Source organism: Haliotis cracherodii, unplaced genomic scaffold (assembly GCF_022045235.1).
Source record: "Haliotis cracherodii isolate W230 unplaced genomic scaffold, xgHalCrac1.p SCAF_10, whole genome shotgun sequence".
Taxonomy (NCBI): domain Eukaryota; kingdom Metazoa; phylum Mollusca; class Gastropoda; order Lepetellida; family Haliotidae; genus Haliotis; species Haliotis cracherodii.
Window position 1 is genome coordinate 24,585,128 of NW_027266265.1, and position 15,975 is coordinate 24,601,102.

At 39.1% G+C, this 15,975-nt stretch overlaps 1 protein-coding gene across 2 annotated transcripts in view; it reads right to left on the bottom strand.

The window, feature by feature from the left end:
* Positions 1-15,975, bottom strand: part of LOC139454195 (E3 ubiquitin-protein ligase RNF31-like) — a 247,916-nt gene that overhangs the window by 79,522 nt on the left and 152,419 nt on the right. For both annotated transcript variants that reach the window (XM_071235763.1, XM_071235762.1), the window contains exons 11-14: positions 13,794-14,147; positions 12,486-12,755; positions 4,405-4,674; positions 1,275-1,505 (exon numbers count right to left, since the gene is read on the bottom strand). In XM_071235763.1, coding sequence (XP_071091864.1) covers positions 1,275-1,505; positions 4,405-4,674; positions 12,486-12,755; positions 13,794-14,147 — 1,125 coding nt within the window. The remainder of the gene's footprint in view (positions 1-1,274; positions 1,506-4,404; positions 4,675-12,485; positions 12,756-13,793; positions 14,148-15,975) is intronic.

Genomic DNA, 15,975 nt, shown 5'->3' on the forward strand with positions numbered 1-15,975 from the left:
GAAATTTTTTGTCACTCTAAAAGTTTATGCTTTGATCTTAATATGAACAGATGAAGGCAGTTTCACTGGATTCTTTTATTTCTGGTTCAGGTGCTCAAATAAGTGGCAGGGAATTATCTATTCGACCATTAGTGATAGATATCAGATCATTGATATACATCTGAATCTTATGTTAATCTTGCCAATCTGAGCAGAAAATCTGATTTACATTCATAAAAAACAGATCAGCAAGAATGGGAGCCCAAATGGGGCCCATGGGGATGCCTACTTCTTGCCTAAATGTCTTACCCACAAATTTTACAAAGACGTTATCAATAAGGAAGTCCAGCATTTCACATATTGTTTTCTCAGTAAACTGACAATGACACATGTTCAAATTCCCTCATCTGCAACGGAACACAAGAGACATTCACCAAACATCTGACAATGACAAGTGTCAAAAACAGAAGCAGACCTTTTAATGCCCTTTCTAGAGGGTTTTGTAAAATAAATGCCTCCTACAAACCTCATACCAGATTCAACTAGAAAAGTGTTTGCAAGTACTGTAAAACACAGAAGCAGTGCCTTTAGTGCCATTTCTAGAAGTCCCCAGTACAGTACAAGTATCCACTGTCATACCATAACCATTGGTTTGGTGAAATACATTATTATGTGGGAATACTGAGGTAGAAACTTGAAAAATCAAATATTTTGACAGAATTAAAATTGGTTCTTTTCTGAAATTGCAAAAATTCAAGCATGGTAAATTCCACTTTACTCATACTTTCTGAGAATATAAATACAGTCCTTCATTGATTTCATTGAGGATTATTGCGTAATCTTTGATACGGGTACATGAGATACATTAGCTGGACCCAGCAATACATATATCTGTTTGTACAGATTTTTATATGGAGCTTTGGAATCCAATACAAAAGAGGAATGGATATGTCTTCAGGTTTAAGGAGTTAAGTCAAGTGTTGATGGTACTGATGCAAGGTTATGACGGATTTCTTCCTCAGATAACATGCTGGCCGTGTATGAGGCATCATTTGATGTGTCTGCACACTGCTTTGCTCTCAGCTTGTCTCGGGGCACACTCCATTTACTTTGTGAGATATCACGACGAGGAGTCTGACAGATGACATTTTGTCCTTTAGCATGTCCTTTGTCTCCTGATTCCCGAATTAAGCGGAGTCTCAAATACGGTCCAAGATGTGCTGACAATGTATCAAAACATGTGCAGAGGCACACAGAAAGTTTTTCATTAAATATCTATTGAGTATGTCAAATACCTTGCTCATTGGAAACCTGGACATGCAGATGACACATTCTCTCTGCAGGTATACAATGGAGCTGCGTCTATCCTGGCAGTTCCGCACTGCTTCCACCACATCCTCTAAAGTGTACTCATAGTCACTCTCTTGCTTCAGTGTTTCAAGGTCATTGTCAAGGATCTTGACAACAGTTTCTGCTCTTCCCCAACTCTGAAGCCTTGCTTCAACCAACACAGTACGTATTCTTCTCTGTAAATAGAGATTGCAAATAAACATATTATCATAGTACTCACTTACAGATATCTATTTCATCAAAGGCTACATATTTTATTCATCAAATCATTTTATTGTTAAATATTCTCGACTTAATTATTTTAACCAATCAGAATGAGCCAGTGGAGACTCTGCAGTAATTTCTGTATTGTAAACAAGACTATTGTGTGCTAAATACCCCTTGCTCTTCTCATCAAACCAGGAACTGACTTATTCCCATCCATGGTCTGTACTTGCACAGACATTCAACACTGAGCATCACATATCCATTTACTGTTTATTAATCACATCCTAACTAATTTCTTTGTATTATTATCAGTTTAAGAGACTACCCAATTAAACCAAGCAGACCACAGGGCAAGAAACTGCGAACACTTGCCTGTCCTGTCAAAAATGAAACAGCACTGATCCATAAAGGCCAGATAATATATTTGATGTGGCCAAACTATGATGGATAAGGCAAGGCGATGAATACATGAGTAATATATGATAAAACAAATGACTTTAGGACAGTGAGTTTTACAAGTGGGCTATTATTCCACCAACTCATAATCATCTACATATGCAACTGTTTTGGAAACATAAATTAATCCCTTCTTTGACTGTTTGTTGTTATTGCTGCATTTAACATTATCCAAGCTATATGATGGCAGCATTTCATAATTGTTTCCAGATATTAAGAGTGTGTAATACTGAGTACTCACAAAGTCATTGGGAACAAATGCAACTTTAGATGTATGATACATGTATGCCATTTTCAGGTTCTACTACACCAAATCGGAACCAGTTGGGACAGGGCGGTTTTTGTAGGGTTTTCGTAGGGAGCCTTCAGTGCAGATCGAGAGATATCTGCAGGCTGTGATTGGAGGATATTATGTCTTTTAAATGTACATCCATCCAGTTATTATTACTGACCATGTTTTCCTTTATTTAGTACTGTCTTTTTTCAACATAATGAATTATGCTGAATGTGACCACAGCTATTTTCAAGTAGGTGACATTTGGAGCGAAACTGGGGGTGGTGTGTTTAGCGTCCTGTACTCGGAAAAGGAGCTGGGTAAGCTAGTCATTTTTTATGTTTTTATTGCTGCTCTAAGGCCAAACTGTGCATACACGTACAGGTAATAGCTGTTGAATGCTTAGTTATTTTAAAAAAAAATGTAACGTTACTATAGAAGTCTATGGGAAAACATTTGGTTGTGTGTAACCTTCAGAGTAATTGGAGCTACCAATTAATGTTTGATCCTGACCAACATGCAAACATCAATTAATAACTATCATTGTTAATAATTCAAAGAATACCATGTCTATTACACAGTGCCAGAAATCCAGAAATATATTATGGCTGTCATCACACAATAAAAACCTTCAGATTTTGAATAGAAGTCCCCTGTCAACTATCCATAACCAGTAATACTAACAGTATCTTTCTTTCTGAGCCTCTTGCGCATGCACAGCTTGGAAGTACTCACTTCTTTCCAACATCACCAACACAGATGCAGATAATTCGAGAGGTACGTGTGTGGGATAACTCATGATGGAATAGAGGCAGTATTCTTTGAATTATAAACAATGTTAACTATTGTTTCATATATTGTTAGGAATACAAAATCAAACAATAGTTAACACTGTTTATAATCCTAAGAATCCTACCTATATTACGTCATTTTCAACTACGTTGGAATCCTGAAATCTTTTTCCTTGTCTATTCCTTGTCTACACACGGGAACAACAATCTGCAAAGTCAGAAAGTATCTCGATTTATCAGTGAAAAGTACTGGAGCCAAGTCCTGGTCTGTCCTGGATGTTTAGCATAATCCAAACGTGACTGCCTGTCATGTTGGGTTAGCTGGAAGCAAATGCACACCCTCCATAACCTGAGAACAGCCTCACAGAGACAATTACACACTGTTGGGACAGAAACCTTAACTCCACTGGCATTCGGCAGGTCATTTCTGAGTGTGGTGACAGTCACAAAAGATGATGTCATGCTGCAATCAGAAAAACCTGTCATCTCACTGTGTGGTGGTATGCTGTCGACAACCTGCATATCGCTGGGTAGCTGATCCAAACATCTTGTATCGATTCCATGCCCTGCTGATCAATCTTTGGCTGACTCCAAAGACGTTTGCAACGTGACATTGTGTTGACCCAGTTTCAAGCATGCCTAAGCATCTGCCTAATTCTTCAGTTGTCAAACAACATATTTGACGCTGAGAGGGCAGAACACCATTCTGTCATGGTATATTCAAATACAGGTTTTAAAGCACCTCGTGCACATTGGCCAAAGACTGAATGCCTCTGTCCATTCATCATGAAATTGAGGTCCCATAGGGGTTAACCAACATTGTGTACCAGATCATATTTTAATCTTTATTTGTTGGATTTTTTTATATTATCAAAACTTGATCCTTAGCATATTTTGAAAAGTATAGTTATGGATAGTTGACAGTGAAGAGGCCTTCTGGAGATTCTGGAGATATTTATAATGTTAGGACAGTCAAAATACAGGATATCTGGCACTGATGTAACAGAGGTGGTTTTCTTGAACTATTAACAATGATAACTATTGTTTGATGTTTACAGGTAGCACATGATGGACAAACAGACCATAGCAGAAAGACACAAGTCATTCAGGCAGTTGTGCTAAAAAGACCCTTTATCTGACCTCATCCTTTACCTGATGAATACTTTGTATCTAAATGTTGCATCCTACAGATGGCATCCTTACCTTGTCAGCGTGCTTGTTAGTTCAACTCCCAATACAAATTTTAGATATGTTATGGCAGCTACAGACAGAGACAGAGACGTGTACATATTAACCTTGTACTTCCTATTTGTCATGTATATGACATCTTCTTACAACTTCACTTACCTCCAAATCAATATCTTTGTTGCAGACCATGTCCTGAAAGTCTTCATGTGATATGACACTTGTGGATACACTGTTACAGTTGATATTCAGTGCAAGTTGCATCATGTCAGGTTCTGGATTGTCACTTCCAACCCATATACGATGTTTGAAGGGGGCTAGTCTCATCATGTCCAAGTGATGTATAACATGCTCCTTGTTTCCTTCGTGTTCGTGCATTGCCTCCAGAACATCTTCTCTGGCATACAAAGTCTCCCTATTCACGTCAGTGTACTGAAATGGATGAACATAAGGAAATTAATCTTAACTGCATCAAATGCTAATCTTTTATTCTTACTTGGATGATTGTTCATTCTTATAACATCACAATAAAAGTATTAATACATCCCAAGTTTGCAAGGTGTGAAAGGAATTCCCTCTTTCCTCAGAACTTAATAAAGGGCCAGCCATGTAAAAAGCTGCATCATGATATATTTGTTTTGGTCTTTCTAAGATGACACGGGATAGACAAAAATAACTGTCATTGATAACACAAATGCAGTGAGCACATATACACAAAGATAAAGGTTAAGCACACCCTAATCTATTTTATTATTGTTTGGTCCCAATATTTGTAACAGTCATGAAAGATATAATTACAGGAAGAATTGTTTTCTCGAGATGATGTATGTCAGTCATGCGTGACGAAAGCTCACGTGCCAGACATGGTATGTCCATGCAGCATGCTACCCTCGAGTATCCCTAAAAGCAGTATATACACACATTAAAATTGCTTTCTTAAGCTTCGTTTTAAACAGTTATTCCATGACATTGTGTGACCATGGCACGAAGGCGATTATCAAACACCACAAGATGGCAAATAATCGGCATGCATAATGCAGGAATGTCTTGTAATGCCATTGGTCGGAATTTGGGGTATCTTCACACTGTCGTAAGCCGTTTAGTCGAGAAACGTGCTCAGACCAGTGATGTACAGGACCGTCCCAGATCCGGAAGACCTCTTGTGACGACATATCGCGAAGACAAGGACCTTCTTCTTCTCATACGCCGAGAACCCTTTTTAACAAGTACTTGTCTGAAACAGCTGTGGTTGCCCAATCGTTGTTTCAGCACCAGAACCGTCAGGAACTGGCTGAAAGCAGCAGAACTGAGGGCTAGACGAGTCATAAAGTGTCCATTGTTGAGAGATCACCACAAAGCTGCTCGCTAGCATGGTGTATTGTGCGACAGAACTGGAATCTGAGAACTTGGAGGCGGATCCATTGGTCAGATGAAAGTCGCTTTCTGCTCCACGTCACTGCATGATGGAAGAACAAGAGTTTGGAGGCACAGGAACACGGCCTACACCCCCAGGAACATTAAATCAACTGTTGCACATGGCTGGGGCTCGGTAATGGTTTGGGGGTGTATCTCTCATTATTGCAGGTTGGATTTGGTCACCATAAGGGGAAACTTAACAGGGATCAGTACACCCGGGACGTTTTGAGGCCAATCGTCGTTCCTCATTTTGAAAATCATCCTCTTGATACTCGGTCTCAGTACATGGATGACAATGCCAGGCCTCATCGTTCGCATGCAGTCATGGATTACATGAGGGCCAATGCAATAACAATTCTACCCTGGCCAGCAATGAGCCCAGATGTGAACCCCCCTGAACATGTTTGGGATATTCTGGGGCGGCGCATACAGGCAGGAGATCCTCCTGTACAAGATTTACGCCAATTGGAAGCAGCATTGCATCAGGAATGGTTGTTGTTGACCCATCAACAGATCCAACGTCTGACTGGAGGCATGAGACATCGGGTGGAATGCGTCATCCGGGCACGTGGCAGTTATACCCACTGCTGATATGTTTCACATGTCATGTCAAGTAGAGACTTTAAGGAACATTTTTACATGAAACATCAAACGTAACTCATTTACTTAATCCTGCAGCTCCATACTTTTTTTTAGCTATTGTCTAAGGTCAAAAACAGTACCTGTGTTACCATTATGTTTTTGTCAGTAAATTTCAATCACAACACACCAATATCTTCTTTATTTGTTGTCAAATGTTTGTTCTATCCGATGACATTGGTTTACGGCCAGCTCCTGTGGTCAGTAATCCCATGCCATGATTTTTGCCATTTGTCATGGTTCTGAAATAGGTGTGTGCTTGACCTTTTTCTTTGTGTATACCGGTATATATTTTGAAAGTGCAGCCTGCATAATCTCTTAGAGGTTCAGATTGCGGGACATATATTCACAGAAGAAGAACAAATGACACCTAGGTAAACTGAAAAAACATAACCAGGTAGTGTAAAAACAGTGATTAAGAATATGACCTCTATTACATCAGTGCCAGAAATCGATTATTTCAACTGTCATCACATTATAAAATCTTCCGATTTTCAACAAAAGTCCTCTGTAAAAGGCGACTAACAGGATTGGGTGGTCAGGCTCGCTGCCTTGGTTTGACACATGTCATCAATGGGACAGAACTCTTTTGTATGGATTCTCCACAAAAGTTGTTGCAGGAAAGACACATAATACAGAACATAGAGCACACACAAGCAAAACAAACTCGTTGAATCAATAGGTGGTAGGTTCTCAGCTGTCGACTGAGGATGGCTAACCTCTTCTAGAGCATGGTGGGGTTGGGGTGTGGCCAGTCAGTCTGCAGGTTTTCTTGGGTCATATAATGCTTCTTGATCTGGGCAAGTAAACAAAGGTGGCAATTCTGCTAAATGAGGTTTGTGTGGTTCTTTCTCTGATAATTTAAGATTGGAAGTCTGTGGGATACGATGAGGAACATATCATATACTCTCACACTGTCAAAATTCCGGGTGTCGATGAGGAAGCTTCTGAGAGCCAAGTCAGTACTTTCCTGAGGATATAAGGATGTTTCATAGAAAGGGAAGTTTGTTTTCCCGTCATGTATGTCTTTCATGAGGAATTGTTTTTCAAGACAATGATATCCTCCTTGTTTTGCGATATACATTATGGTATGTCACGGTATCCTGATGTTTTATCTCTGATATTTCTAATTTCACTGATTTTATTGATAGTTGTATTTCACCACTTACTGACCAAATAAGCTCGAGCAGACGTTTTCCAATGCTTGAATAATTTCCTCTAGGTGCGCTCGTCAATCTTAGCGGGTTTGACAAGTCTGTTTTTGAAATTGTTCTTAAATATTGAAAACCTTGAAAAATGTTCCTCCAAATATATCAACTGACCCACTAACTGAAACTTTTAGTTGTTTTTAATTTTCCCTGTGTGAGGATTTTGTTTATATGTCCATGGGTTCACAAGTGCCTTTCCAACAAAAGTCATTGTCTTGTCATCCACCAAGGACATGCAAATATGTGGTAAACTTTGATAGAACTACCATTTTATTTGTGTCCAATTCCCCAATTGTCACATCATCAATCTCATGACCTTCCAAACTGTGACACCCATGACGTCCCTACCAGCTATGATGACGTCACTTCTGGTTATGATGTCACTTTCAGTGGTCTTGAAACCAGTCCCGTAACTTCTGAGTGTGATCAGTTATCCTATGTAACCTACATTTCCAGGATACAGGAAGTACCCCTCCCTGCCTGAAGACAGGAGTTGTTGGGTCCGCATGCCGGTAAATAGCAGAGATTGTAGTTTAGAGCCATCCCATGACTGTCGCTATTGCAAATCCACTTGAAAATCATTGGATGTAGGCATCATTCTGTGAGAGATAGTTTGTCAGGTCGGGACAGGGAGTCTGCTATGACGTAGGAGAGGTTGGGGATATGTCTTTCCCGAACTTGTATGTTGAGTGAGTTGATCAGTAAAAACAGTCGTGACAGTTGTGACATCAACTTGGTGGAGCCCATCTTTATGTAGCAGATGACAGATAAGTTGTCCACCTGAATCATCAGATTGGAGTCGTGAAGAAGTGTTGCCGATGAGACACTGCCAAGATAATTGCTTTGAAAGGTATTGATGTGTGGAGGGCTGTTTTGGGCGGACCACCACCCTGGCACGTGTAGGTCCTGTTAATGAGCTCCCAAACCCACGTTTGAGGCTTCGAAAAAAGGTTGTTTGTCAGGTCAGGCGATGGTGGGAACAATTTCACATCACTCCTTGGTCTTTCTGCAGGAACAGTTATAAAAACAAATGTAAACATTGAAGTTGCATCATGTAGTCCGAAGCTCATAAAATAATTCTGAGAAAGTGAGGAAGTGTTTCAAACTCAGCATAGTGAAACGTCATCACGCCATCAAGGTCGAACTGAAAGTTAGTGATTCAGACACTGTAAGGTATAAATCAATGTAGATCTACTAACTGTCACATGTACGACAGAAAATAAGGACCGCCGACCAGTTCACATTATGTCCGTCGGTACCTAATTGAAAGATCGGCAGGTTTGTCTACATACCTGAGAAAAAAACCTGACATGTGATATGCAAAACCTCCATGTAAAGGCACAGTGAATACTGTATCCTAACCTAGACTGGTAACAAGTGCATGTGCTGGGTGTACCATTCCCAATCATGTGGAGGTATTGTGTAAGCACTGTAATGATTCAAAAGAAAATCTCGGGTGTTGATGATAATAGTCATAAGAGTGAGACCAATCTCGTTGACATTGTCTAAAATAAATAGAGGAAGAGAAGCGATCTAAGTTTGAAGAATGTCCCATCGAAAATCAGTTGGTAAGTCATCCTCAGAAACCAAAGAAACTCCATAGAAAATTAAGTGTATCTTCGTGACAGATGATATGTAGATGACTGATCCTTCATAAACCCATGCTTGCTGAAAGGGAAGACTATGCCGTAAGAGGCAACTAATAGGATCGGGTGATTCGGTGACTTGGTTGATGTCATCACATCCAAATTGAATAAATCGACGCTCATGATGTCAATCACTGGATTGTTTGGTCCGGACTTTATTATTTACAGACCGCCATCATACAGCTGAAATATTGCTGAACATGGCAAAAAAACAAGATGACCAATCCCTTGATCGCCAATACTTGGATGAGTGCCATTCAGTGGAGGAGCGCCGACCTGGAAGTTCACTGATCATTGGTTGAGCGCCGATCCTGATGTGTTTACCGAACCTTGAAGGCGCGCCAATACGGAGATTTAATAGATATTTTGTATTTGTTAGAACTAAATAATTTTCTGATGTGAAGTTAACATGATGTACAGCCTGCACAATGAGAGTCTAGTCACATGGTTGATTTGTACTGTTTGCTCATATTCTTTTTTATTCATGATAAATAAATTTATTACCAGTGTTACTTAAAAACATCAAAAGTATTTTTCAAACTGTGATACAAATCCCACTGGGCAAATCAACTCCATTTGGAAATTAGCGGAAATGCGTTCACTGCAGTCATCGTCACCTATTTTTTCATGCAAAGGATATATTTCAAAATAAATACTTACAGTCATCTATTAGTTAACATTGTCAACATTACATCTGTGATTTGTTAGTACCCTAAAACATATCGTTGTCCTGGTAATCGATGAATATGGTCATGCTTTGTCTTTGTCTGTGTGAGGAAAATGGCACACATTTAAAATCAGAAAAAAGTGCAGATTGCAATTTTCAATACTAATTCGCACTGGAAGTCCTTGGTTACCGAGGTGTATAAAAAGCAGGTAAGTTAAAAGTTAGTATGTGCCGTTAACAAACCCTGGGGTTAACGCCAAATTTCTGATTTTGACTCCAGAAATGCGACTAAATATGAATTGTTCCAAAATAATTACACAACTTTTTTTCCACATGCTTTCAGACAAATATTTTCCTATTGTCTGCCCTAAACTAATATTTTTACATTCATCATGATTTCCCCTTTTGCTCGGTACCAACATGATTTAGGTACGATTGGTAGTTATTATTTTATGATGTTTGGCACAAACCCATATTTACGTGATATACTGATTTAAATTACCATATAGCAGACAACCTAACATGCATATTGTCTCTGATTATGGTCGGTATATATCTTTTAAAACATTCAACAAAGTTTCTAAGTTTTATTGATATCAGAATTATTTTCTCTTATATTATGTATATATTTTTTACCATTGTTTTCGCCATCTCCTCGTAAATTTAACACACCTATTAACTTTGTTTCAGTTAGGGTTCTGTCACATAGCCCCCTGAAGAAAACTGTACACATGTTGTCATGATGATTATATTTGTTATCTTCTGCAGATTTGGACTTTATTAATCATTACTACATTTAATTATTTTTTTATTTTATGCCGTGAAAATATAAATTATGAGGTATATGTTCTGGGCCTAAACACCATCATGATAATGTAAATATGATTAAGGTACGACTGACTGTGTGTATTTAGATAAAACAATGAAATAATCATACAAAAATGTAAATCCATTATTTGAAATATCTGTATTATGAAATATGGTTGGTCAATGTCAAGAAAAAAGAAGGTTTACATTGGCAGTCATCAGATCTTCAAGAGAAGTTCGAGACAACAAGAAGGTGTCATTTAATAATACATATAGATGGTCTATTGTCCTTTTCTATAATAAATACATCTACATATCAGGGTTTGTGATGTTTTGTTTTGTTTTAATAGTAATAATTGCATGACTTGTCCCAGGTTAAAGTTTAAAGTTTGTATTTGATTGATCAGAAATAAACAGAAAACCAAGGCAAAACAATTTAGAAAACTACAAATGTTACTACTGCCTACATAAAATATAAATTATATATCTGGTTCCATGCTTGTTGCAGCTATACTGTTAAATTATTTGTATGCTGAACAATTCAAACTAATCAGATAAAAAACAACAATAATATTTAATATTTAATAAATTACAATCGTACAATTTAAGTGTAGCCTCCCTTTGAAAAAAATGACTCACTCCGGCAAATAGCATTATCACTGCTAGCCCCAAACTTGCATTAACTCATAACACTTGATTTCATTGCAAAGCGCATTCTCGGTCACATCGAAAATTCATTTAACAAGAAATTTTAATTTATTGAAACTATTAGCATCATAAAATAGTAGCAATTTTACATGAGACGAAGACAAGATCCGTTGATTAATATAGTCATTTTTTCTGGCTAATAGTAAAGCATTTTCACCAGTCAATGGCCATGCATATTTGCAAGTAAATCTAGCCAGGATTTATTATATGATATGAATATAATCTGGAAATTTATGTGTGAACATTGGGAATATGCTGAACTGTTACAACTGTCTTGCTTGCGACGAGTTTTATTTACACTTAATGAGTTCCTGTGCAGTTTACCAGATTGTATATTTCTGTGGCGTTTGAGGTAACTTGGTTTATTTATGATAGTTATACATTTGCAGCGTAAAATAAGTTATATTAACTGACTTTTTCTAATTAATAGAATGAATTACAAAACACTTTTGATATTGGATCGGTTATGCTTTTTCTTCACATGCCCTCAAAAACCTACAATCGTAGACAGCTGTCATATTTTCTTTTCCAATCTTTTTCTTTGAAGCTTTTTGGGAGATTTATCCGACAGCTTGGCTGCGGTAACATCACTGTCATTCTCTTCAGTACAACGGTCATCCGAAACCAACCCCTGATAGTAGTGTGGGAATCTTTCTCCAAGTGAAATATCTAGGTCCAAGACGAAATTGTCTTGGTGAATGAAGTTGTCCATGGCTGTGCCGAATATAAGTTGAAATAAATGTCCTGGGCTTGTTATTACGCGTATTTCTCTGGAAGACGCATATCTTCAGCAAATACTTTACAGCCAACTGACATGTGCTAATGAGAGATAAGATCAAGATTACTGTAATCGGCTAAGAGCCGTCCTTTTATTGGACTGTCATTGGTTGTGGTTGGAGAAATCTCAGCTAAGGGAATTAACTCTAGCCCCAGATATTATGTAATATTGTTTACATGGTTACAAGAATGGTTAGTTGTGAATGTCTGCGCATATATTGTGCATCTGCAGCGGTATTGGGAGGGTAACAGCAGGGTGTCCAGATGTACCAGTTACATGCCAGACTGTAGCGCTGATGGCTTATGAGGTGGGAAGGGACAACCCTCTGTTTTATGGTCTCTGGTATAAACAAGTTACCGAAAATATTAACATACCAATTTTGTCCGAGTGTTGATACAATACATAACAGCATTTTCGACACTGCCCGATGATTCTTGTAATGCTCTTTTAGCTTCCACTGTAGATATAACACCGATATCATTCTGTTGGGATGCCTGGCTTGCATGAGCAACCCTTGAAATCACATCATCAATACATTTCTCCCAAATCTTCTTCAGCCAGTCAATGACTACCTTTGTGTCTTTTCCACACTGCTCAAGGGCAATATGGACTTCCTCAACTCCGTACCCCTTTTGATCAGCTAACTAAAACATTAAGAAGAGATAATTAAAAGTCATGTATTAAAGAACAAATAGAAATCTAAAGATGCTATTGATAGATGTTCAGGCCCATTACACACAAGATGTGATTTTCAAACATTATTGCAATGTCAGCCAATTGAAGTTGGCTGGGGGACAATTTGATTAAAGAAACATGCATTATTGGTGGGGAGGGGGTGGTGGGGGGTGGGGGTTGGGGGGAGAGAGGGAATGAGATATTGTTCAAAATTGATTTTTGTTTTTATTTTAGTAAATTCTGAGATATTAGGATTTGTTCATTCAAATTGGGAATAAAACTAATAAAACTAATCTTCAAACATTTAAGTGTAAAACAAAAGCTCATGCAGATTCATTTATACCAGCTACAACACAAGTTTGGAATACATTCCCAGAAAACAGGTTATATCAAATTATTCACAGTCGCCTCAGGCTGGCTGCAGCGATCTTAACGTAGATCAGTATGACAGACATATTTTGGATACTAAAACTTGTTCCTGTGGATATTATACCGAAGGTGCTTTTTGTGTGTACAAATTACAATGTTCTTCAAAATGAAATGTATTTTTACCAACATTGTTATTCTTTACAAACAGGTGCTATGTGGAAATTCACATTTGTGTAAGGAAGAGCAAATCCAAACATTAGATTCTATTCAAAACATCATATTAAATACTGGCAGATTTTCAGTTAAGTAAATAAATTGTTTAACATAAACTGCAAATATATTTATTATATATACATCACTTGTTACATCTAACCTTCATTGATGTATTTATTGTATCATGTCTTATGTGTAAAAAAGCAGTATTAACATAAACGCTTTGCTTGTTTACCAATCCATTTTCACATTTTTGTGAATATAAATATGTTTATGTCAAATTGGGAATTTCTACTGTCATTTACTGCAGATTTGGGGCCAAATCCTTCAAGAAATAATGTTGCCATCATATTAAAAACTAAACAATATCTGAACTGTCTCAAAATTGCAGAAAAGTGAAATGATGGCCACAGACTGATGCTTACCTTTATCATCTGCAATAAATCAGCCCCATCAAGCTGTGTCTTTTTCATATGTCTTTGTTCATTGATGTTCTCCATTGTCTCTTGGAATGTGGATTGTCTACTTTGAAAACTGTGTTCACTGCTAACTTCCTCATGAATAGGATGTGACTGGTTTTGATTAACACAATCATTAATTGCTGACTTTTGATAATCTGATGCCTGTAGAGACACATTATTGCCAAGCATGCCTGTTTGAGAACTGTTCATGCTGCTGTTTGTTGACTGTTTTGTTGATTCTGACACTTGTTTCCCCATGGCACCCAGAAGTAACTTCTCTTCATACCGACGATGAGCTTCCTGCTTCTCCAGGTACACCTGTGACCAAAGAGAAGCAATGTGTAACGTCAATGTGTCATGTATAACAACAACCCAATATCAACACCAGGAAAACAGCCATCAAACAATTACTCTCTGTACCTCATATAGTCATTGTTATCTTTTTTCGAGGATCATTCTATTCAAGGAAGATATATCTACATGTCTTCAGTAATGATCTATCTAAAATTTGAATTTATTTTAGTGCATCCACATTTGTCAGATTTATGCATCCCATCCAGAAACTACTGTTTAATGGCAGCATTACCTCACCTTAGCTGGTTATTCAATTTTACTTGTCAGCTTGTTGATATACTGCTGGTGCTCCAAACTTAAATTCCCTGAATGATTCACACTTAATAAAAGTTACAGTCAGTATTCACATACTAGTAAAATCCTAGATACTTTTTATATTTGTATACTTATCCTGCATTACTCCTTAATGCATATTACTGCTTGTTTCTTGACAGAGAAAAGAGCTGTGTGAGGGTCTTAGCTTGAAGAAGTTGCTCCAACTAGCTGAGAGGCCAGCCCATCACGCAGTTCCCACATGACCAAGGGAAGTGACGTCACGGATCCTCACATTACTCTGTAGTCCGAAACATCGGAAGGCATCGTGGGGAGGTAGATCTGCGATGGGCAGGTCCCTTTAGATGCAGGATAAGTATACAAATATAAAAAATATCTAGGATTTTACTAGATTTTTTACTTATCCTGCATTACTCCTTAATGCATCTTTATCGGACGGAAACGGAGATGGGCATACCTTCAGGTGTGGACCTTTCATCTGTTATTTCCAGACTCTGTTCCCTAGCCAATCCTAGACTGTGTGGTCGGCATCGGGTGACCACTCCAAGTGTGGGAACCTCCCATTCCCTCAGGCTGTGTGGACGACATCAGGTGACCACTCCATGTATAAGAAACTCTGTTTCCGTCAGCCCGTCTTCGGCTGTGGTCGACCTGGATGACCATGACATGGATGGGAAGAGTCAGGTATGTGTTGTGTCCTAGTACTGCAGAGCCTGACAATAACGCTCTGTTAGGTCGAGACTGGAGCACCGAGCCGTATGCAAATGAGGCATGAACCTTCTAGTCCAGGGCTTACGCCAGGGGAGGTCGAAAGGCCGGCTCTGGACTTGGAGGCGTGGTCAATGACGTGTAGTAGTGGTGACCTGCTGGGCCACTACCAACGGACCAAAGCTGTGCGTGCCTTGCACGTCCTCCAAAGCGACGTCTCGCCGGTAGTGACTGGCGAAGACCGTGTTGGATCGCCAGAAACATCCCTCCATGATGGCGCGTAGAGAGCAGTTGCTGTAAAGCGCCATGGTGGAGGCAACCGCCTGGATCTCATGCAGGTTGTTGCAGTGTGGGGGGTCCAATCCCGCTGCCTCGTAGGCCTGGAGGATGATGGCTCATAGCCAGAGGGCGATCGTGTTGCAGCTGACTTCAGCTCGCGTGGTCTTAGATACCGGTACGAAAAAGCGTGGTCGTTGTCTATGGCGTTCCTTGGATCGTCGGATGTAGCAGCGAAGCGCTCTAACCGGACAAAGACGGAGCTCTAGTTCATCTTCCGCGCCCACAATCGATGAAAGATGGGGGATGAGGAACGATCTATCGGGCTGGCCTAGGAGCTGATTCTTTGCACAGGCCAAGATGCACGGCTCTGTGTGCTCCCTGCTCAAAGCGGACCCGTGTGACATCTAGGGCGTGTAGCTCACTGACACGGGCTGCTGTGGCGAGCGCCAGTAGGAAGACCGAGTTTTTCGTCAGGTTGTAGAATGACAACGTTTCGAGTAGCTCGAAAGGCGCGTCTCTCAGCAAGGTGAAA